Below are 24,045 nucleotides of genomic sequence, written 5' to 3' on the forward strand. Positions count from 1 at the left end.
TTTTCATTCTTGGGTTAATTATTCCTTTAAATCCTGAAATCATCTAAATAATCTGTCCAAACTGTTCATTATTCTGAACATAAAATAATGCTAAATATCTGATTTCCATTCAATATATTGAAGAAGAAATAAAACTCAGCAAACTGCCAAAAATATGAAAATAATGTCAAGTTTGCCCAAACAATTGTACTTGAAATGTGCTACAATTGTTCCTGTCTCAGGGGCTAGAAGGGGTTTAGTAAATGGACAAAGAGTTCCCAAACAGATGACAGCACTGGAACTGTGTTCAGGGACTTGCTGCCTCTACATAGTATTTTCTATCTCATTCTGTCATTAAAATTAGAATGCACTGAACTTGTTCTTCAGATAAAGCCAAGGTCTGCAAGTTTGCAAGGTTAGAAGAACTCTTAACTATTCGGAGGGCTGGCACAACCTTTACAAATACAATCTTTGGCTGCACTTGTACAAATTTCACTGCAACAGCAAACATGTTCCATATATCTGGTATTCAGATATTGTATTTGGACTACTGACAACATTACTCTATTTAGAAGTGTAAATGTGTCAGACAGTGTTAATGGAAAGTGCATTTTGGAAATACAAAGCGGTGTCATCCTGTGTTTGTATGATCTTTCAGTATACAGAGGGGTATTTTCTGTCCTCAGCACTTGGCACAGATACACAAATAATAGAAGAGAGCTGGAAAGGCCCCCTCAAAATGTGGTTCCCTTCAGTGAGCAACCTGGCATAGAGAGAGAGAGAGAGAGAGAGAGAGAGAGAGAGAGAGAGAGAGAGAGAGAGGCAGGGAGAATGAATGTATGAATTAGATTGAAGACAGTGCCAGCACTTTTCACTCTGCAGTATTGAGATTGAATGGGGCTGCAGAGCTTCACCATTGAGAAGCAGTGATTGAACTGCCCGTTCAGCTTTAAGTCAGCACATCCTGAACTTATTTGTGGTTAAACACACCAAGTTATACACCGAAAACTTCAGTGCATACTAACGCTGATGCTGTCATGTCATAGGCGGGGCATGTTGTAACAGGTGAGGGGTACATTGTAACAAGACCATATAACAGCTTAAAATCCCCTCTAACAACTGAATTTGATCTAATTAAAAAGCCTAGAAGATAAACAAAATGTTAATGTCAATAAAAGCCATTTATTAACTTTGTGATATATAATATAGCAATAATTTTTACACTTGACAATAAATACATAACAAAGCCACAGCATTGACCAAAATAGTGCATGGATTAATGACAAAACACACACACACACACACACACACACACACACACATGTTGGTGCAGCTATCATTATGAGGACTCTCCATAGACATAATGATTTTTATACTGTACGAACTATAGATTCTATCCCCCAAACCTAACCCTCACAAAAAACTTTCTGCATTTTTACATTTTCAATAAAACATTGTTTAGTATGTTTTTTAAGTGATTTGAATTATGGGGAGACTAGAAATGTCCTCATAAACCACATTTATAACATAATACCCTTGTAATTAGCAGTTTGTAACCTAAAAAGTCCTCGTAAACCACTTAAACCTGCCCCCAACACACACACACACACACACACACACACACTCCCGCATTAATGGGAATTATGTAAATTACATATCTGACTGCATGGAAATGCATATAGTATTTTGTAATTGGGGCACATTGTAACGCAGTGTTATAACGTGCCCCATCGGCGCAACTGGGATTTAAACCTGGCTGGTCACCTGAGAGATTAAAATGATACCAAGTTTGCCTCATTTTAAATAAACAGTAAAAACAGAGATGAAAATTTACTTTCATGTGAATTTTTACTTTTGCTACTTTAAAATGAACTTTTGGCGATATCTTCGAAGGTTTTTTAAATTTTTCCGCAATTGTTTATCGACACAGTGTTGCTATGGCAACAAGTAAACAAATGAAGTTTAATCTTAACGTGTGGGGAAACGTTTAAACCATGTGTGTTTCAACTAGCCCCGCGTTAGTTTGTGCCCTGCGCTCTCCTACATGTGCTATCAGGGACATAGACCGCGTCAAAACGAATCTAAATATTTAATTAATTATCCTGAATAAATTATAATTATACTGTGTGCAAATATCCCTCCAAAACACCCTGGTATTTAAATGCGGCTCAGAGGGCGTGTCAAGATGGCGGAGAGATAAGTCGAACTTTTTACAGGCTCTGATTTTTTTTAGCAAAAGACTGTTTATTGATGGGTTAGGTTTGATGCAGCAGTATAGGAATCATACCTAAATGTTGTTTTTACTTAAGCGTGAACTACTGTCTTCAAAAAATGTTTTGATTGTCTTTTTTCAGCAGGATACTCTCTGAAGCGTCATGGCAGAGAAGACGGGTGAACATACTTATGTGGCGACCACTACACTTGCAGCAGGAGAGGAAAGTACAGATTTGGTGGAGCTTGAAGTGTTCTCTGCTAAATACTTGTGACAGCAGACGATGCCTCACACACCTCTCAAAAGTCCTGGGCCCAAAAGAGTGAAAGCGGGACAGGAAAAAGAGGAAGTTTCCACTAGCATTCTTTACGCTCCCATCCAAAGCCTTAGCCGTAAGTTTGATGAAAATTCAGAATATATCTGTGCTTTTGAATTTCAACTGAAAGAAAGTCTCTGGATGCAAATACGTTGGTGATGAAAGGTGTTAAGGAGGATGTGGAAAAGTTGAAGTCCCAAGTGACACATCTTCAGAAGGAATTACTTTTTGAAACAAAAATGTGTGGAACATGACCGATACAAGCGCAGATGGTCCTTGCGGATTAACGGGGTTCCTGAAAGAGAAGACGAGGATGCCAGAAGCATTGTGATTGAGATTCTGTCACAGATTTTCCATTACTCTCCCGAACAGCTACAGAACACTGTGGATACAGTTCATCGTCTCGGCAAAAAAGTGAAGGGCGCAAGACCCCAGCAAATCATCATTCAATTTGGCATGAGAACTGTTTGCGATATGGTATGGAGGATGTCCAAAAATGCACTGCTCTGTATGGAGAGAAAAATCCACTTCAGAGAGGACTTCTGCAAGGACGACAGGGAGGCACATGCTCAACTATGGCCCAAAGTTGAAGAGGCAAGGAAGAAGAACTTGAAAGCATACCTATGTGACGGATATGCAGTAATAAATGGTCAGAGGGTGACGGAGTAAACTGGCGAAAATGGTGACGTGACTGTTTTTGTTAGTTCCTTTTTATGACAGTACTTTAAATTAAGGCACATAAGCATCTTAATCAAGATTCCATGATGATCTGAAACCAGGTACTTTATTCAGCTTCCTAAGCTTTAAGAAGTTATAGTGAAATTATTATCTGAAAGTTTATTTGTATTTATTTTTGCATGGTAGGTTACAATTGCGAGTGAGCATGCTTACGTTCATAAGGTTATACCGGTCAATATGTTATTATATATGCCTGTGTAAAAGGAATGATATTTGAAAGCTATCTGTCTGATCTCATTGGAAATTTAATAGTAATCTGTTACTGATAGTCACTGATATATCACTGATTGATGATTATGTATACTCCTTTTATGGTAATTTTATATAAATCAAGATATACAGAGAGATATTGTGATTTTTTTCTTAAAAGGACAAAGTACCTACTATAGATAGTGATTTTAAAAGCAAAATGGATGATGATATTGATATTTCAGAATTAGATATTGCTATTTCACAAATGCCTAATGGAAAGTCCCCAGATACTGATGGAATTACAGTATATAAACATTTCTGGGCCGAAATAAGAGTCTTAATTTTTGAAGCAATAAAAGAGTTTATATATAAATCTGAATTATCTCCATCAATGAAACATGGCTTAATTATCCTCATTCCAAAGCCGCATAAGGACATATTATATTAAGACAACTGGAGACCAATAACTCTTCTGTCAAACGACTTTAAATTGCTTTCTCATGTTTTTGCAAATAGGCTTAAAAAAGGTGTTGGTAAAATCATCAGTGAAACTCAATCTGCTTTTATCAAAGGGAGAAGTATTCACAGTCATATTAGGTTAGTCCTTGATATGCTTGACTATAATTATTTAATTCCTCAGTCAAGCTTATTTTTATTTCTAGACTTTTTCAAGGCATTTGATACCCTCGAACATCCTTTTCTGTTCAAGTCTCTTGAATTTTTTTGGTTTTGGTCCTATGTTTCGCAGAGTAATTTCCATTTTTTATGACGATATTTATAGTAGTGTATCCCTTAATCAAGGCTCATCACCCAGAATACAAATCAAATGAGGAATTCGTCAAGGATGCCCTATTTCACCATTATTAATCAATTTAGCAGCTGAACTAATGTCTTTATTCATTAAAAATCTTGAGGACAATATAGGGATTGATATTCTTGGCAGGACTTTTACCATAAGCCAATTTGCAGATGACACTGTTTTATTTCTAAAAAATAAAGAGGTGATTCCAATAGTTATTGACAGAATTTCAATATATTCAAAGGCTTCAGGAATGACCCTAAACTTGAAAAAGTGTGAATTAATGGCAATCAACAATTGTGCTCTAAAGGAAATAGTGGGCATTCCAGTGAAAGAGGATGTTAAATACCTAGGGGTCATGATTACCAAGAATTTTATTAATAGAGAAAAATGTCATCTTAAAATAGAGGGTATGCAAAAATCCTTAAATCATTGGTTATCTAGATACCTATCTATATTGGGCTGAATTCTTCTAACTAAAACTGAGGGAATATCCAAACTTATTTATTTATCCTATGCCCTGTATACTGCCCCAAAAGTAATCAAATCAGTGAATTCCATCTTATTTAAATTTATATGGAAAAACAAAACACACTATTTACGTAAATTCCATATGGTTAAAGAGTATGAACATGGTGGTTTGAAAGCCATTGATTTTGAATCTCTGCTAGGTACATTCAGAATAAAATGGCTGAAAGAGTGTTTATCAAAGCCACATTCAATATGGTACCACATTCCTAACCATATTTTTAAAACTATTGGTGGCCTTGAGTTCATGTTAAGATGTGATCTTGATTTATTTAAAATTCCTTTGAAACTGTCCAATTTTCATAAACAGGTACTGTTTTTTTGGAAAATGATATTTACCCACAGCTTTTCTCCTCACAATTCCACTATTTGGAATAATAGGGTTGTAGTTATTAATAGGAAGTCTCTTTTTAAAAGTAATTGGTATGTCAAAGGCATTATTTTTATTCAAGATTTATTAGATGCAGAAAGGAATTTTTTATCTTATAATAATTTTATTAATAAATATAGAGTTAGAACTACAATTAAAGGTTATTATAAAGTATGTAAAGCTATACCCACTGGTTTGTTAAGAATAATTCAAAGTAGTTTATCTGATCCTGTATCTAGGCCTGTTGTTTCTCTGCCTTCCTTGAAAATATGTAATTTGGAAGAAGCTGATAATAAGTGTAGTAACAAACTTATCTATGAAGAGTTTAAGTGTATTATCACTGGTGATTTTCAGTGTTATTTTCTAGGAGATGTTGAAGTTTCAGTAAGGGATAAATCTTGCACCTATTATCTTGCATATAAAGGTTAAGGGAACTCATTATAAAATCCTATTTAGGATTTACCCTGTAGGTGATTTTTTACAGAAAAGATTTCATTTCGAGGTGGATCCTTGTGTTTTCTGTTCTTTCTTCCCTGAAACACTTAATCACCTTTACATATATATATGTGTGTGTGTGTGTGTGTGTGTGTGTGTGTGTGTGTGTGTGTGTGTGTGTGTGTGTGTGTGTGTGTGTGAATTTACTTCACAATTTTGGCTTGACATATATAACTGGTTGTCAGTAAAAATTGAGACAATTCCTCCTATTGTTCTACAAGATATCCTTTTTTTATAAAAGCTGTTTAAATCCCCACATTTCTGACTGTTAATATGGTATTATTGCTGGGTAAATGTCATATTCATACATTTAAATGGAAAAAATGCAAGCCCTCCTTTAATTTATTTCTCTGTGATTTTGTGAAGTAATTCCAGAGCTTCAAATATTTTAAAAAAGAAAATAGAAAGATTGAATATTTATGTTTTTCTATGACAAAATATTTATTGTTTTAGTGAATTTGTGTTTTTTTTTTTTATTTATTTATTTATTTTTGTTGTTGTTGTTGTTGTTGTTGTTTTGTTTTTTTTAAATATCCTATTCTGTCTTGAATCTTGCTCCTTGTCCTTGTTCCTTTATGTTTGTTCTGTGTGTGTTCACCCTGGTTATTGTGTCTTACGTTGTTGAATTTTCCCTGTTTTGTGATGTATAATTGCAATAAAAAATAATAAAAATAAAAAAATAAAAATAATAATAATAATAATAAAATGCGGCTCAAATCAGGATTTGGCGCTTTGAGCCTCCGAGCGCCCCCTGGAGGAATTAAACTCCATGTCCATTTGAAAATAGTGACATATGCCACCCAATGGGCAACATGCAGTCCTCTCATGTCGACTTTCTGCGGCAAGTACGGAGTTTAGATCCAGCGCTGTTCTTAACTGATGCGGGAATAACGGCGGCAACCAGTCGCGAATGTTAAACACATAGACGCCGACTTAAACTTGATAGATCATTGCGAGTAAATGGGATTCAACGTCTGCCAAACAGAATGTAAAGAATTGCTTGAAGGATGTGGGGAATTAAAGGCTCGTGCGCTGCGCTGTTATTGTTGTTTTTGGCTTATGTCTCCGTGCCCTCGGTTAATGCCGGTAAGTTTGCGTGAATTTATTCGTTTAGTCATTAATGCCGTTATTATGGCCATTGTTATAATGACCATTATTGGGGCTCTCGCGCACCAAAGCTGATGGAAAAAGAAATCCAACCCTCTTACAGTGAATTTGCATGAATGAACAGATGATGGCAAGGGGTTTGTCTTTTAATCTAAAAACAACATGCACAATGCAATGCATTCGGACATGTTCGTAATGGCACAGAACAGACAGTTGCGGCTATCAGATGAATAAATGATGCGCTACTACCTGTTCAGCCCTAAACTGGGAAGCAGAAGACGCTCGTGCGTTTCCACTATTCATTCAGACTGCATGTAAATGCTGTGACCAATTCATGTGCTCCTAATTGATCATGTTTATTGAGATTAATAGAGATAATATAAAGCTGGTCGTCAGGGCAGAAACGATTACTTCATTTTAGGGCTTTGGGAATTTGCCTGGCTGGAGACATATATTATAGCAGTCTATACTGTCATAAGAATGCTTCTGCTAAATGGTAAATAGTCAGAAAATTATTATGGCTAAACCAGTACAATATTGGTTAACTGCTTTAGTTATCAACGTGATGTATTCATCTTCCATCTCATTTGGTTTTATTTGTATGCATTAATTGTAACATTAAAAGCAATGTCATTTATTACAGGTCAGTTTATATATATTTTTCTCTGGCCTGGATGTAACCAGATCATTATTATATATATCATAAACTGCACCATTATAGCTATTAAGAGAATCCTTGTACAGATAAATGTATGGTTTCGTTTAGGAAATCACCTGTGATTTGAATGTATTACAGTTGTTTGTTGAGGGAGGGCAGCCTAATATATCACTTCAGAAGCACCTGTTTGGCAATATGAAAATTACATAGCACAATACTCGACTAGAAATATACAACAGAGCCTTTTTTTATCATAGCAGTAACAATGAAATGATATGGCCTTTCCATATATTATGTATCTCTCTGACTCTGATGCACAATTTATTAAATCACAAAATAAATATCTTAATGTATTGTTTTTTTCCTTCAAAACCAGAATATTAAATATGCCTATGTGCATATACAGTGTGTATATTTATATATATATATACATGTGCATCTCAATAAATTAGAATGTCGTGGAAAAGTTCATTTATTTCAGTAATTCAACTCAAATTGTGAAACTCGTGTATTAAATAAATTAAATGCACACAGACTGAAGTAGTTTAAGTCTTTGGTTCTTTTAATTGTGATGATTTTGGCTCACATTTAACAAAAACCCACCAATTCACTATCTCAAAAAATTAGAATATGGTGACATGCCAATCAGCTAATCAACTCAAAACACCTGCAAAGGTTTCCTGAGCCTTCAAAATGGTCTCTCAGTTTGGTTCACTAGGCTACACAATCATGGGGAAGACTGCTGATCTGACAGTTGTCTAGAAGACAATTATTGACACCCTTCACAAGGAGGGTAAGCCACAGACATTCATTGCCAAAGAAGCTGGCTGTTCACAGAGTGCTGTATCCAAGCATGTTAACAGAAAGTTGAGTGGAAGGAAAAAGTGTGGAAGAAAAAGATGCACATCCAACCGAGAGAACCGCAGCCTTATGATTGTCAAGCAAAATCGATTCAAGAATTTGGGTGAACTTCACAAGGAATGGACTGAGGCTGGGGTCAAGGCATCAAGAGCCACCACACACAGATGTGTCAAGGAATTTGGCTACAGTTGTCGTATTCCTCTTGTTAAGCCACTCCTGAACCATAGACAACGTCAGAGGCGTCTTACCTGGGCTAAGGAGAAGAAGAACTGGACTGTTGCCCGGTGTTCCAAAGTCCTCTTTTCAGATGAGAGCAAGTTTTGTATTTCATTTGGAAACCAAGGTCCTAGAGTCTGGAGGAAGGGTGGAGAAGCTCATAGCCCAAGTTGCTTGAAGTCCAGTGTTAAGTTTCCACAGTCTGTGATGATTTGGGGTGCAATGTCATCTGCTGGTGTTGGTCCATTGTGTTTTTTGAAAACCAAAGTCACTGCACCCGTTTACCAAGAAATTTTGGAGCACTTCATGCTTCCTTCTGCTGACCAGCTTTTTAAAGATGCTGATTTCATTTTCCAGCAGGATTTGGCACCTGCCCACACTGCCAAAAGCACCAAAAGTTGGTTAAATGACCATGGTGTTGGTGTGCTTGACTGGCCAGCAAACTCACCAGACCTGAACCCCATAGAGAATCTATGGGGTATTGTCAAGAGGAAAATGAAAAACAAGAGACCAAAAAATGCAGATGAGCTGAAGGCCACTGTCAAAGAAACCTAGGCTTCCATACCACCTCAGCAGTGCCACAAACTGATCACCTCCTTGCCACGCCGAATTGAGGCAGTAATTAAAGCAAAAGGAGCCCCTACCAAGTACTGAGTACATATACAGTAAATGAACATACTTTCCAGAAGGCCAACAATTCACTAAAAATGTTTTTTTATTGCTCTTATGATGTATTCTAATTTTTTGAGATGGTGAATTGGTGGGTTTTTGTTAAATGTGAGCCAAAATCATCACAATTAAAAGAACCAAAGACTTAAACTACTTCAGTCTGTGTGCAATGAATTTATCTAATACACGAGTTTCACAATTTGAGTTGAATTACTGAAATAAATGAACTTTTCCACGACATTCTAATTTATTGAATTTATGCACCTATATATATATATATATATATATATATATATATATATATATATATATATATATATATATATATATACAGTTGAAATGAGAAGTTTACATACACCTTAGCCAAATACATTTAAACTCAGTTTTTCACAATTCCTAACATTTAATCGTAGAAAACATTCCCTGTCTTTGGTCAGTTAGGATCACTACATTATTTTAACAATTTAAGATATTTCAGATTTTACTTCTTCAGAAGTGTACATACACTTTGTTAGTATTTGGTAGCATTGCCTTTAAATTGTTTAACTTGGTCCAAACATTTTGTGTAGCCTTCCAAAATCTTCTCACAATAAGTTGCTGGAATTTTGGCCCATTCCTTGTAACTGAGTCAGGTTTGTAGGCCTCCTTGCTCGCACACGCTTTTTCAGTTCTGCCCACAAATTTTCTATCAGATTGAGGTCAGGGCTTTGTGATGGCTACTCCTTCAATACCTTGACTTTGTTGTCCTTAAGCCATTTTGCCACAACTTTGGAGGTATGCTTGGGGTCATTGTCCATTTGGAAGACCCATTTGCAACCGAGCTTTAACTTCCTGGCTGATGTCTTGAGATGTTGCTTCAATAATTATCCTCATGATGCCATCTATTTTGTGAAGTGCATCAGCAAAGTACCCCCACAACATGATGTGGCCATCCCCATGCTTCATGGTTGGGATGGTGTTCTTCGGCTTGCAAGCCTCAGCCTTTTTCCTCCAAACATAACGATGGTCATTATGGCCAAACAGTTCAATTTTTGTTTCATCAGACCAGGGGACATTTCTCCAAAAAGTAAGCTCTTTGTCCCCATGTGCACTTGCAAACTGTAGTCTGGCTTTTTTATGGCGGTTTTGGAGCAGTGGCTTCCTTGCTGAGCAGCCTTTCAGGTTATTTCGATATAGGACTCGTTTTACTGTGGATATAGATACTTGTCTACCTGTTTCCTCCAGCATCTTCACAAGGTCCTTTGCTGTTGTTCTGGGATTGATTTGCACTTTTCACACCAAACTACGTTCATCTCTAGGAGACAGAATGTACAGCATGTGCAGTGTTATTGCTATGTAGTGGCTATTCTGAGCTCCTAATGTGTAATATTATGTACAGATTAATTGTAAAAGACATCTATGAGAGAGGAGGACACACATATATAAGCATAGATTGTTTTAGGACTATAGGGAAATCCAGCTCACTAAACTATTTTACCAGAGAGGCACAAAGCCTCTGTCTATACATCTTTATACTCAGGCAGAAGCAGTGATGCAGGCACAGGAGTATTAATGCACAGAGCAAGCGGCATTAATATGGCATTCACATTTTGCAAACAACCTGTTTAATAATTAGACAACAGAGGAAGTAGGTCAATCAAACATGGCAGAAAATAACTGATCAGCTTTTGAGGTTGTACGTTGGGCTTTGTCATATTACCGGCCTGTTGTGTTTTGTTATGATGACTACGAAAAGCAGAGGTGCTGAAACGCGGAGTTCCTCGCTCTGAGCTCTCATGTGTTTGTTTCATCTGACAGTGTCAGGCATCTCATCAAAGCTACGTGAGAGCATTGTGAATATTTTATGAGTTTGATGTGGTTTAGTGATGCTCTGGGTGCCTATCAGCCATGTGCATTGCATATTAGTGCAAATCTACCAGTTTATCAATCAAAGCTTGCATTTGGACACATAAAGACACTAAATGCATAGGTGGTGAATACTTGCTGGACAATGATGACACTCTGATACAAAATATATGAAACAAATAAAAAATAAGAGATGATCAGATCAACAGCAGTCTCCAAGCAAAAATGTTATTAGATGCTGGAGGGTTACCGCATCACTTCCTATGAGTTCAAGGGAGGTCACGGACCTGTGGATTATAGACCAGGATTTGAATCTCAAGGGTGTAATATTCTCAGTCTAGAGGTCAGACCTTGCTGTGGATGAGAGAATCTATAGTGGTAGATGAGGATTCTGGTCTACTTAGTGGCACATTTCTCCCCCAAATTGACATTACTTGTTCTCATTAATGTACTACAATAATAATAATAATAAAATAAAAATGTATTCAATTCAAATTATAATACAATTATTATATTATATTAAATTATTATACAAATTAAATTATCTTATACATACACTTTCAATTGTGCTTTACAATTGAAATAATATATCTTTTTTATTATTATTTAATTTAGCAATAAAACTTGAATAATATTGCAAAATATAATTTTGTATTTTTTGGTTTAACATTTTAATAAATGTTAACATGTTGTCAGAGTTGTGGCACAGTGGTTGGTGCATGTCATCTTGACAATTTCAGTCTTGGTGCTCATGCAGCCAGAGCAGGTTTGAGTCTAAACAACTCTCTCTGCACTATATTTATTGAATAAAAAGAAAAATAGGAAATGGTATATGAGCAAATGAGCAAAGTGATATTGCAAAATCAGTAATGTGCAATTTACTTGGGTTGCTTCTTGATGTTGTTTTAAATTAGAACAGTAATCTGATTTTGCAAAGCTAATTTGTGTAACTTTTACTATGTTAAAATTATTTGTCCTGTGCAAAGACAACTATATAGGCCATTCATGGGTTGATTTCCCTAAAAACTGTAAACACTGTGGCACAATCAAAACATTCCTGTAGTTGTTTGAGTGGCCTGTCCAGCCCAACACGGTAACATTGGCTCAGCCAGTGGCATGAGTTTGGGATGGGACTATCTGTTTAACTGAATGAATTTCAGATAAGTGTAGTAGTTGGAAAAAGGTGTTTAAAAACAGTGATTATTTCTGCAATTCTGTATGGTGATGCTAGTGCCATAGAAATTACTTAACTTATGAGCTTTAGGTAGCTTTTTACGAAGTAACAGAACCCTGAACTCTGCCCCAGGTTTTGGTGCAGGCTCTTGACCAAAATTGACAGTACCCCAATAAATATCCACTCAAGGATTCATAAGGGAAAGTGATGCTAAGATAAATACGAGGCCTGCCATGGCCAGGGACTGAAGATGCAGTCAAGCCAAGCCAGGAGATTGACCTCATAGCTGGGCTCTCTAAATCACCACTGCAGGTCTAGTCAATGACTATCACCGGACAGGCACTGGCCACCTGACTGCACAATCCTCAGGCATGAGAGAACCAGTCTATAACCCTCATGCTTCCTACAAGGGCGACTAGCAAATGTGATCGTTAGTCCACTGACTTTCTGAAAAAATGAACTTTTCTAAGCCACATTATTTCCAGCAATGCTCATTGCACAATTGCTGGTAGAGTGAATACCACAAGAGCCTATACATTCAAAACACATTTGTCTTTGCATACAGACTAATACACTTTAGGTTTGGTTTCTGGCTGCAAGCCAAAGAACTAGTGATGGGAAGATCAGATCATTTTACTGACTTGGATTTTTGAGTCTCGTTCAGCAAAATGAACAAATCTTTAGTCAAGTCATATCGTTCATTTGAGCAGAAATAAAATGTAATTAAAAAAACACGTCTACTTATGAAAATTTTGATTATAGTCCCAATAAGGAAAAAGTTATAATACAGCCAAGGACAAATTATGAGAAGCAGAAAGATTAGTTCACCTCTGGATTAAATCTACTAGTCAAAGTCATTCGTTCTTTTGTCACGTGACAGCCGTATATGCCATGCACTGCACTGTATAGTGTATACGGCTGTCATGTGACAAAAGAACGAACAACTCAGACCAGATGACTCGAGAGGTGAACTAATAATTTCTGTTTCCTGTGTGGGCAATGCATAACGTATACGACTGTCACGTGACAAAAGAACGAACGACTCGGACCAAAAGAGTTGAAAGGTGAACTAATAATTTCTGTTTCCTGTACAGCGCCTATGCGGTTTTCACGTAACAAATTAACAGAGGTTGCGCAATGCGCATGCGCGGGCAACACAAAATGAATTAATCACTCTCTGAGACTACTCGTTCTACTGAGTCACATAAAAGATTTGTTCAAAATGAACGAATCGTTCATGAACGACCCATCACTACAAAGAACAATAGAACGTGCTAAAGTATAAAGCATGAGTCCCAGGAGAGCTGCCATTACCAAGCAATGAGATCCAGAAAGACTGACTTAAAGGTCTTAGAGGTCTTAAAACTCTCTTCAAGTAATATTTAAGTGGTGTACAAGAAGTGGTGTTAACACTATGTCACCTTAACTTTTCAATGGTGGTAAAAAATATATTCAAAGCAGCTTGACCTTCCTCTGTTTGAGGGAGTAATTTAAGTTGAAAGGCTATGCCAAGGAAAATCCAATGTAACCCTGGTGTTAAGACTTTTGGGAAGTATCCAGACAAAAGTCAAATGATCTTATTGGAGGAAGATGCCCCGCTTTATGCCTGACCAGCCTTACACAGGGTTCCCACAGTCATGGATATCCTGGAAATGTCACAGAATTTTCAAATTTTGATTTCCAGGGCCCAGTTGTTCAGAAGTAATCTGATCAGATTTCGGCTATCAGATTGGATCAAATCTTGAAAATGGGTTGTTCAAAAGAAAAAAAGGATTCTGAAATTGGATTAGATCATGTAATCCAGTCTTGGTTTTGATCTGGATCAAACCTTCAGTAATGTGTTGTTCAAAACTTTTTAGTAGGATTAGATACCTACTAATTTAGTACCTTTGATCCAAAAAATCAGGATTATCCTGATCACAGCAGAAATAATACAACATTTGTATCATGTAGTATATATACATTTATTTATATTTTGCACTTGATATGTTTAACTGTTACAGTGATAACATAGATAAAGTAGACATTAGTCTACCTATAATCCCCCAAACAGCTGTCTATATCAAACAAAAATAATATATTTAATTGTAACTGTCATTTATCACTGTATATCAATTACAATGACACAATCATCAGAGATGAACCAGTCAAAAGTCGTTTCTAACAATTGCATCCCATATTGCACGTCCAGTCAGTCCCTCATTCTGAGAGAATCCCGGAGGTTGGTCTGGGTCTTCAACAGGCTCAAGTGCATCATAAACGTCATCCGAAAGAGGGACATTTAGCCTTTTTATGATTTAAAACACATGTTCAAAATATCCACAATGTATTTTTGAATAATGTATATTTGTTTGTTTTTATTTATTTGTTGTGGGTCAGATGAGGGGTCTGATTGTTTAAAAGAAATTTAAAATGGAAGGGCATATTTGTATTGTTTTATTATCTGCTTTCTGTCTCTTCAAATAAAAACACTTAAAGTGACCCCATGCTGGCTATTCTACCTGTTGTTCTTAAATAGCTAGTAGCCTACATTGTGATATGTAGTCCCATTTAGAGCTCTGGTAATCCGGATTTGGTCATCTTGAAAAGTTTGTATCTGGATCAGGGTGATCCAATCCAGTGTTGCTTTGTAAAACCGACACAAAAGTAAAATGGATTACCTGATCCTGGATAGCAAAACATGGGATTTCCAAATCCGGATCACTTTTTGAACAACTGGGCCCAGGTCTGGAAAAGTCCTGGAATGTTCTATCCATAGTTTTCCTGACCAACCACTGGGCGGTGCCATGCTGATTCTAACTGAACTGTTTTCTAGTTCCGGTCTCCAGAAGAAGCAATGTAAAAACTACCAATACAAGCGTTCCAGACAGAGAATAACCATTTTAAGTGTTAGTTGAAGTAAAAATGAGTTCAGGCTCAACCAGTTGTCGGCTGTCATAACAACTAGAAATAGTTAATGATATTAATGTATCCAACCTTGGTTCATAGTTTCATGTCATCTGCCCTCTCCCTAAACCAGGGCTCTTCAATTACATTCTCGTGGGGGCCAAATTATCTAAATGAAAACTTGATGGGCGCCAAACATTTTCCCATATTTATTTTAGCGAGCACTTTCACTGCAAGTAACATGTTAACATGAAAAATAAAACTAAACACTGTTAATACACTGTGTTTTATGCATTAAGATAGTCAGGGGTATATTCAAATTAAAAATGTTAAGGTCTGCTGGAAGAACAAACATGATTTCATAACATTAACTAACAGTTAGGTTTGGATCAACTTTACCTTTAAAATTACCTTTAACAAGAGTATTCCAAAAGGCACGGTTAACCAACTCTGATAAAATCTCTGAATTCTGAGTTGATTAAACTTCCACAATATCAGTTTGTGGATAATTCACTAAACATTAAGTTTGAAACTCTTGAGTTTGTGCACATTCACAGTGAACTCACTTTCTTAGCATTCTTAGCAGAGCATTGAATCCACAAGTCACCATGGAAACAGATGCTAAGAAGAAAAGCATGTCATACTTCAGTGATGCATAGTGAGGATTATAAAGTCGTCATCACTGCATTGGTTTAGGAGTGAGAGTTTGCTTGATGAAAAATTATGTCAAGCCAATCAGCTCACATGCTGTAAGCTGATAGGTCCTTTGACGCAAAGGCGTAGATTATTATTTTTATTTTCTTTATCCCCTTTTCTCCCAATTTGGAATGCCCAATTCACACTACTTAGTAGGTCCTCATGGTGGCGCGGTTACTCACCTCAATCTGGGTGGCAGAGGACATGTCTCAGTTGCCTCCGCTTCTGAGACCGTCAATCCGCGCATCTTATCATGTGGCTTATTGTGCATGATGCCGCGGAGACTCTGCATGTGGAGGCTCATGCTACACTCCGCGATCCACGCACAACTTACCGGCCAATTTGGTTGCTTAGGAGACCTGGCTGGAGTCACTGAGCACACCCTGGATTCAAACTCGCGACTCCAGGGGTGGTAGTCAGCGTTAATACTCGCTGAGCTACCCAGGCCCGCATAGATTTTTCTTGAACATTAGGGGGTTGCAGCGTGAAGCATTTACATGTATCCATTGATCATGGTATAAATATTGGGGGGGGGGGGGGTAATACTTGCTTGTTTTGATTATTGGGGAGTTACCTCCCCCCCCATACCCCCCAGAACCTACGCCCCTGCTTTGACAGGCAGCCAATCAAATGCATATTTTACGAACATACTTTTTTTTTTTTGCCTAACATTTCACTCATTTACATTTACTCAGTTTGCAAGTAAGTCGGTTTCACTGCAGGTCGCTGTGAGAGTTTTTTTTTTTTAATGCTATTAGCACATGTGGTTGCGGCAGCTTTTCTTCTTTCAGCTTGCATGGTAAGGTCTGCTTTTGGCCATGACACATAGAAGCATGTCTTTCACAAGGTAAGCCGTAGGCAAATCTGGCACTGGCTCACATCACTATCTTAGGTCATTAGTTTAAATAAATCCACACATAGCTAGGCTAAGTCACTAGTTAAATAAGCTCTGGGCTTTCCTAGTCCAGGTACACATTATGAGTCAGGGGCCAGATTCACAAAAATTCTATTTATCTACCATTTTCCTCATAATTTTTAACTTAACATATCTTAACATAAAAGTTTATATTTTTTCAGAATCTCAAATATATATATATATATATATATATATATATATTAAAAATTGTAGTAAATAACATCTTAAAGTTAGGATAACCTCATAGTTGTATTTAATCCCAAATTTAAATTAATGGGGTTGTTTCAAATGTGACCTGTTCTATCATGATTATTCGGAAGTTGATTTATGGGCTGTTTATGTAGAAATATTATTTTAGACCAAAACACATTTTTTTACCATTTTGTGTTTCATGTTATTTATATTTTCAGCTTTTAAACCATGTAAAAAAACCATAGGAACAATTATATCATTAGAAAGCTGAGACTGTCCTTCACCACCCTTTCCAATGCCCACTTCTTAAAAACAGGTGAATAGATATATACATTTATTGTTATGATTTACCAGTGTTGAAGTATTGAATTTGTTGTATTAGACAAGGCAACCTAATGAGTTGAAAGTATAATCAGACAATGTCGAGGCCTGTCATTTTATTCTGAAGAAAAAAGATTTTAAGAAAATATTTGAGAACTTAAGATTTTGTCAGGAATTGGACTTAGGAACTTTTTATTATTATTAATTTATGCTAAGAACATTTGTGAATCCAAACCCTGATCACTAACCCTTTAAGCCATTTAGCCAAGCAGGCCCAGGCACACTGAGATTTAGTTCATTAGTGTTAGGCCAAGCAGGCCAAGGCACATTTAGCTAGCATACACTCAATACACATGGCTCTTTGGAGCAGCAGCAGTACTGAAGTCTTGACAGTAGTGGTTGGGAGTTTGTGTTTTGAGTCATTCATTTGTGTAGCTTCCCTGCTTTGTTGGGGGATTTTATTTGTCTAATTGTACTGCAGCATGTCTTGTGTTTGTCTAATTTTGCAGCAGTCAGTATGTCTGTGAATGTTCTAGCAGTAGCAAATCTCAGTACTTGCTCTACAACAGTGTAGCAGATCTAGTCAGCTAAGAACAATATCCTATTAATATGTCATACCTGTTACGTTGATGGGAGAGGCGAGACGGGAAAGTGTGGTTCCAAACGCAGACTAATTTTATTAATGTAACTCAGAAGATGAAGACATAAAGATGAAAATAAAACTTGAGGAAAAAACAAAAAAAACAAATGTAATAGCAGTTTGCTGTTTAAATAAGTCTGTAACATACAAATTAACATGTTAACAAACTAACAGACAAACTGACAGGAACCGACGATGAGGGAAGGAAACCAGAGGATATTTATACACAGAAGGATGACGATGGAACAGGGAACAGCTGTGGAAGATGGAGGGCAGATGAGGGTAATCGACAAAGGTGCATCCTGGGAAATGAAATCCATGCATTAGGGGAAAACAAAGGGCAGCTCGTGACAGAACCAGCCCAAACCTAAAAATGGATGGGAAGGCAGGCAGGGACAGGCAGACGAGGAAGGATCTGGAGGATGATTAAGAGGCCAAGGAGGAGTGGGCGGACGATCAGGAGGCCTGGGAGGCAGCCACAGGGCCGGGACAGGAGGCCTGGGAGGCAGCCACAGGGCAAGGACAGGGTCAGGAGGCCTGGGAGGTGATTCGGTCATTGGAGGTGGAGACATTGGAGGAGGAGCCATAGGCAGATCTGGAAGTGGAGCAACTGGTGTAGGGGTTGGAAGGTTAGGTGGAGACCGTGGTGAAGCAGGCTGAAACATAGGAGGTGGAGTTTCTGGGGTTGATGGTGGAGTCATGGAAGATTCAGAGGGAGGAGCCAAGGGAGACACAGAAGGCAGAGCCATGGAAAGGTTGACAGAGGCAGGTGGAGCCGAGAGAGGCTCGACGAAGGCATGCGGAGCCTGGAGAGGTTTGACGGGCGGAGCCAAGGAAGGTGGAGCCAAGGGAGGTGGAGCCATGAGAGGCTTGAGGGGCGGAGCCATGGAAGGCGGAGCCATGGAAAGCTCGAGGGACGAGGCCGTGGAAGGCGGAGCCATGGAGGGTTCAGGACTAAGAGCCATGGATGACAGGGAACTGGCTCCCGTGGTCGAGAGCACAGGCAGAGACTGGGGAGAAGGTGTCCTTTTCCTTCTCCTTTTCTGGACAGCTGGGAGCATTGTTACGGGAACGGTCGAGGCCACAGGCATCAGCTCTGGGACGGTCGAAGCCACAGGCATGGGCGCTGGCTCGTTAACCGTGGCAGTCATGGGCGTTGACTCATTAACCGTGGCAGGCATGGGCGAACCGTGGCAGGCATGGGCGCTGGCTCATTATCCGTGGCAAGCTTGGAGCAAGGAGCCGTGGCAGGCTTGGAGCAGTTGTCCTCATCCTCTTTTCCCACAGTGAATGGTGAGCCACAGAGTTCCAGAGCCACCTCCACATAGTTGGAGGCATCAGTTACTTCAGTGCACTATTCAGACAAGCTCTGAAGAAAATCACCAGAGAGCAGTCTTCATTGTGTACTAAATTCGCCAGTTGGAGAAACTCACGGACATGATCCTCAACTGGATGGTCCCCTTGCTCGAGGAGGAGAATTATAACTGCAGGTAGATCCATTTTGTTGGGTCAGTTCTTCTGTCACGTTTCGTATAGATGAGGAGGTGAGAGAGCAGGATCTAAGTGCAGCAATCCTTTAATTCACAATAAAAAGAAGGCAAGAACACACAGAAGACAATGACTAAGGTTACAAAACAAGACAGTTGTTTGCGGTAACAAACTATGCAACAACGAACAAGAACTGACAATGATGGAACAAAACTAGAGGGTATTTATACACAAGGTGCTGATGAGGGAATGGAGAACAGGTGGCTGTGATGAGGGCAGTGAATCCTGGGAAATGTAGTTTGGGGACAAGACAAAATCTATTTCAAAATAAGAGTCCTTGGAACAATGGTGATTGTGACACTTTCACAGTAGTCATATTTTCCATAGATTTAGTGTAATGCTTTTCGACACTTGATTATTCATGTAAATTATAAAATGAGATCTGCTGTAACAGAGGTGGAGAATGATGTTAGGCAAACAGAGATACTGTATATGTCCATTATATCCTTTTCTTATTTGATGTGGCATCAAAAAGGCCATGGGCATTTTCATGTAGAGGAGGGTCCATCTGACCCACAGCAGCTTGGTTCTGAATGAATTTTTTTTTTTTTTTAAATTCAGAATCATATGTCTGTGACAGTTTGGATGTTTATAATCTTAACATTAGGGAAAAGTAACTCACATATTTTCCTACCTGAAGCTGTAAAAGTTCCACACTGAAAGGCAGATTAAAAATGTAATTTAGAGAAGGACAACATACAGATCCAAATGGAGTAGAGGAGGCTGAGCATCAGAAAAATACATCTTTAGATTGAATCACTTGACCACCAGCTAAAGGAGGGCACTGTAGGTTACTCTAAATGTCAGCATGTTTCAATTATATATTCAGAAAATAAAGAAAGTACAATGAACACATCTGCAAAGATTTGCATTTCTTTATGTACACGAAGTGCTAAGAAATCAAATCTCTAACCACTATGCTACATCTTTGGTCCATGAGATGATCACATATTATCTATTTAGTGAAGAAGAATAACAAGTTGCATTTTATTGCTTAAGCTTTGAATTGGCAGACATTACCTGCATGTTGATACTATAGAATGTAATTGTATTATTTAACATATTAACATTCATTGACTGAATGAGCTATAAAAAGAATATGGGTTGTGTGATTTTATTCTATGATATTTGTAGATATGTCAATAGTATTAATATCATGAAATAAAATGATCTATTAGTAGTGTTAAATATACAGTAAATACATAAAGCCCTCTTAGTGAAGAGTGTGGAGGCTTTTCCAATGTGTTCAATGTTGAAAATATTACAGTATAAAATCTTCCCATAAAAAAGTAAAAAATAAATAAATTTAAAAAACACACACACACATAATGCACACAATTTGTTTCATTTTGAATGCAAATCCGCGATGTGTGGGACTGAAAATGCCCGCCAGAAGATTTTTGAATATATTTCTGTATATCAAAATAATGCTTTAAAATGATAATATTTTGCATAATCTGAGCTTCCACACCCACTGTGTCATTACCAAAAGAGCATATACAGTATGTGCCAACAACCTTTGAGGATAGTTCACCCAAAAATGAAAATGTTGTGCTAAGTAAGGTCATACAATGGCAGTTTATGATGACTACCTCTTCAAGCTTCAAAAGAAATGCACAGAGAGTAATATATCATTTACATAGATTATTTGCATATATAGTAAACTCGTCATAGCTGCATTTCTTTATTAAAATGTAGGGGAGGTCCCGCTTCTTGTGTAGTCTTAAATCAGTCGGCACTGCTAGAAGTTGACATGATAGGCCGCTCAAATAAACAGAGCAATATATTGAAATGGTGTTTACATCCGTCTGGGACTCAACCTACAAATGTCTTACTTATAGACTAGTCACTTTGCGGGCTCTATTTTTGTGAGCACGCAAAGTGCAGCGCTACAAGCAATGACGGTTCGCACCGTCTTATCCAATTTTCATGAGAGTGCTAATTCTAATCACAATTTTCAGTGCAAAGCGCAAGTGGCCGTGGGTGGGAGTGTTTGTGCTATTGTGGGTGTATGCACGCAAACTGTGGGTGTATTGTATGTTAATGAATTGGCACAAAGCACAAATTGCTATTTTCCTGAGAAATAGGTTGTTGTGCTAAGATGTTTGAAAACCACGTCTTATCTTAGCGCAAAGTCCATACTCAGTTCCTGAATTTGCAGTTTGGAGATTCCACCAGCAGGTGGTTATAAAGTTAAAGTCCAAACTCTGATTGTTAGGGACATAATTTGATGTTCCACTATATTTTCTGTGTTTTATATGAGTCTTATATGAAAAATTTTTTTTAAAATAAAATAAATTAGATTTGTGTTAAACTATCTATAGGTCATGGTTTATTTTTAAATTATTATTATTATGTTTAAATGTAAAATTTTATTTATGGTCAAATGTGTAATTCTACAGGTATTTTCCACCTGTTGTCGTAGAGTAATTTGTAAGTCACTGCAAAACGGGCGGTGGAAGATGTTGGATAGAGTAAAATGTTTGGAATTGGTAGGCTATGATTTTTTTGACCATTTCGTTATTTTGATTATATTTTCGTTCAGTTTTTTTATTTTTTATCATGTTTCAACAAATTATTTAATTGATCAAAATCGACCGGTAGAAGTGAAGTGCATGCCGATACAATCACTGTTAATACTAGCAATGATTTGTGTGTCAATAGATAAAAATGATAAATAATACTTACATTCTCTGTAATTTAACAGAGCCTACATCCAAATTCTGAGGAGAACCACGTTTTCCATGCATAAAAATAGAAGTGTGTCACTGTCACAGAAATATGCCCGACAGCCATCAAGGTCACATTTTAATGCACAAAAGAACGTAATTTTCAATTCTTCTAATTCATTACACTACCAACTTCTTATGAATGTGCTGTCTTGGTTTATATCACTGGTGCTTGAGGGAATTAACTATATAATAGGATGCAGATGTTGGAATAATAACCAAACAAAACCTCAGAATTAAATTGCACTTAATCCAGCCCATTTGCGCATTGCACGTGTGATTTCGCCAAACCTACATGGCTCCCGTGGTCGAGAGCACAGGCAGAGACTGGGGAGAAGGTGTCCTTTTCCTTCTCCTTTTCTGGACAGCTGGGAGCATTGTTACGGGAACGGTCGAGGCCACAGGCATCAGCTCTGGGACGGTCGAAGCCACAGGCATGGGCGCTGGCTCGTTAACCGTGGCAGTCATGGGCGTTGACTCATTAACCGTGGCAGGCATGGGCGAACCGTGGCAGGCATGGGCGCTGGCTCATTATCCGTGGCAAGCTTGGAGCAAGGAGCCGTGGCAGGCTTGGAGCAGTTGTCCTCATCCTCTTTTCCCACAGTGAATGGTGAGCCACAGAGTTCCAGAGCCACCTCCACATAGTTGGAGGCATCAGTTACTTCAGTGCACTATTCAGACAAGCTCTGAAGAAAATCACCAGAGAGCAGTCTTCATTGTGTACTAAATTCGCCAGTTGGAGAAACTCACGGACATGATCCTCAACTGGATGGTCCCCTTGCTCGAGGAGGAGAATTATAACTGCAGGTAGATCCATTTTGTTGGGTCAGTTCTTCTGTCACGTTTCGTATAGATGAGGAGGTGAGAGAGCAGGATCTAAGTGCAGCAATCCTTTAATTCACAATAAAAAGAAGGCAAGAACACACAGAAGACAATGACTAAGGTTACAAAACAAGACAGTTGTTTGCGGTAACAAACTATGCAACAACGAACAAGAACTGACAATGATGGAACAAAACTAGAGGGTATTTATACACAAGGTGCTGATGAGGGAATGGAGAACAGGTGGCTGTGATGAGGGCAGTGAATCCTGGGAAATGTAGTTTGGGGACAAGACAAAATCTATTTCAAAATAAGAGTCCTTGGAACAATGGTGATTGTGACACTTTCACAGTAGTCATATTTTCCATAGATTTAGTGTAATGCTTTTCGACACTTGATTATTCATGTAAATTATAAAATGAGATCTGCTGTAACAGAGGTGGAGAATGATGTTAGGCAAACAGAGATACTGTATATGTCCATTATATCCTTTTCTTATTTGATGTGGCATCAAAAAGGCCATGGGCATTTTCATGTAGAGGAGGGTCCATCTGACCCACAGCAGCTTGGTTCTGAATGAATTTTTTTTTTTTTTTAAATTCAGAATCATATGTCTGTGACAGTTTGGATGTTTATAATCTTAACATTAGGGAAAAGTAACTCACATATTTTCCTACCTGAAGCTGTAAAAGTTCCACACTGAAAGGCAGATTAAAAATGTAATTTAGAGAAGGACAACATACAGATCCAAATGGAGTAGAGGAGGCTGAGCATCAGAAAAATACATCTTTAGATTGAATCACTTGACCACCAGCTAAAGGAGGGCACTGTAGGTTACTCTAAATGTCAGCATGTTTCAATTATATATTCAGAAAATAAAGAAAGTACAATGAACACATCTGCAAAGATTTGCATTTCTTTATGTACACGAAGTGCTAAGAAATCAAATCTCTAACCACTATGCTACATCTTTGGTCCATGAGATGATCACATATTATCTATTTAGTGAAGAAGAATAACAAGTTGCATTTTATTGCTTAAGCTTTGAATTGGCAGACATTACCTGCATGTTGATACTATAGAATGTAATTGTATTATTTAACATATTAACATTCATTGACTGAATGAGCTATAAA

At 37.8% G+C, this 24,045-nt stretch overlaps 1 protein-coding gene across 4 annotated transcripts in view; it reads left to right on the top strand.

The window, feature by feature from the left end:
• The first annotated feature begins 3,207 nt into the window (after positions 1 to 3,207).
• LOC127421273 (fibronectin type III domain-containing protein 5-like) overlaps positions 3,208 to 24,045 on the top strand; it is a 40,503-nt gene continuing 19,665 nt past the window's right edge. For 2 of the 4 annotated variants that reach the window (XM_051664173.1, XM_051664172.1), the window contains exon 1: positions 3,208 to 3,286. Coding sequence is in view for 2 of the 4 variants with exons in the window: in XM_051664170.1 (XP_051520130.1) it covers positions 6,637 to 6,715 (79 nt within the window). In the remaining 2 variants the exon portion in view is untranslated. Of the gene's footprint in view, positions 3,287 to 6,593; positions 6,716 to 24,045 lie in introns of those variants that run through there. The other 2 variants (XM_051664170.1, XM_051664171.1) reach the window with 1 other exon arrangement.

This window comes from Myxocyprinus asiaticus, chromosome 30 (assembly GCF_019703515.2).
Source record: "Myxocyprinus asiaticus isolate MX2 ecotype Aquarium Trade chromosome 30, UBuf_Myxa_2, whole genome shotgun sequence".
NCBI classification, from domain to species: domain Eukaryota; kingdom Metazoa; phylum Chordata; class Actinopteri; order Cypriniformes; family Catostomidae; genus Myxocyprinus; species Myxocyprinus asiaticus.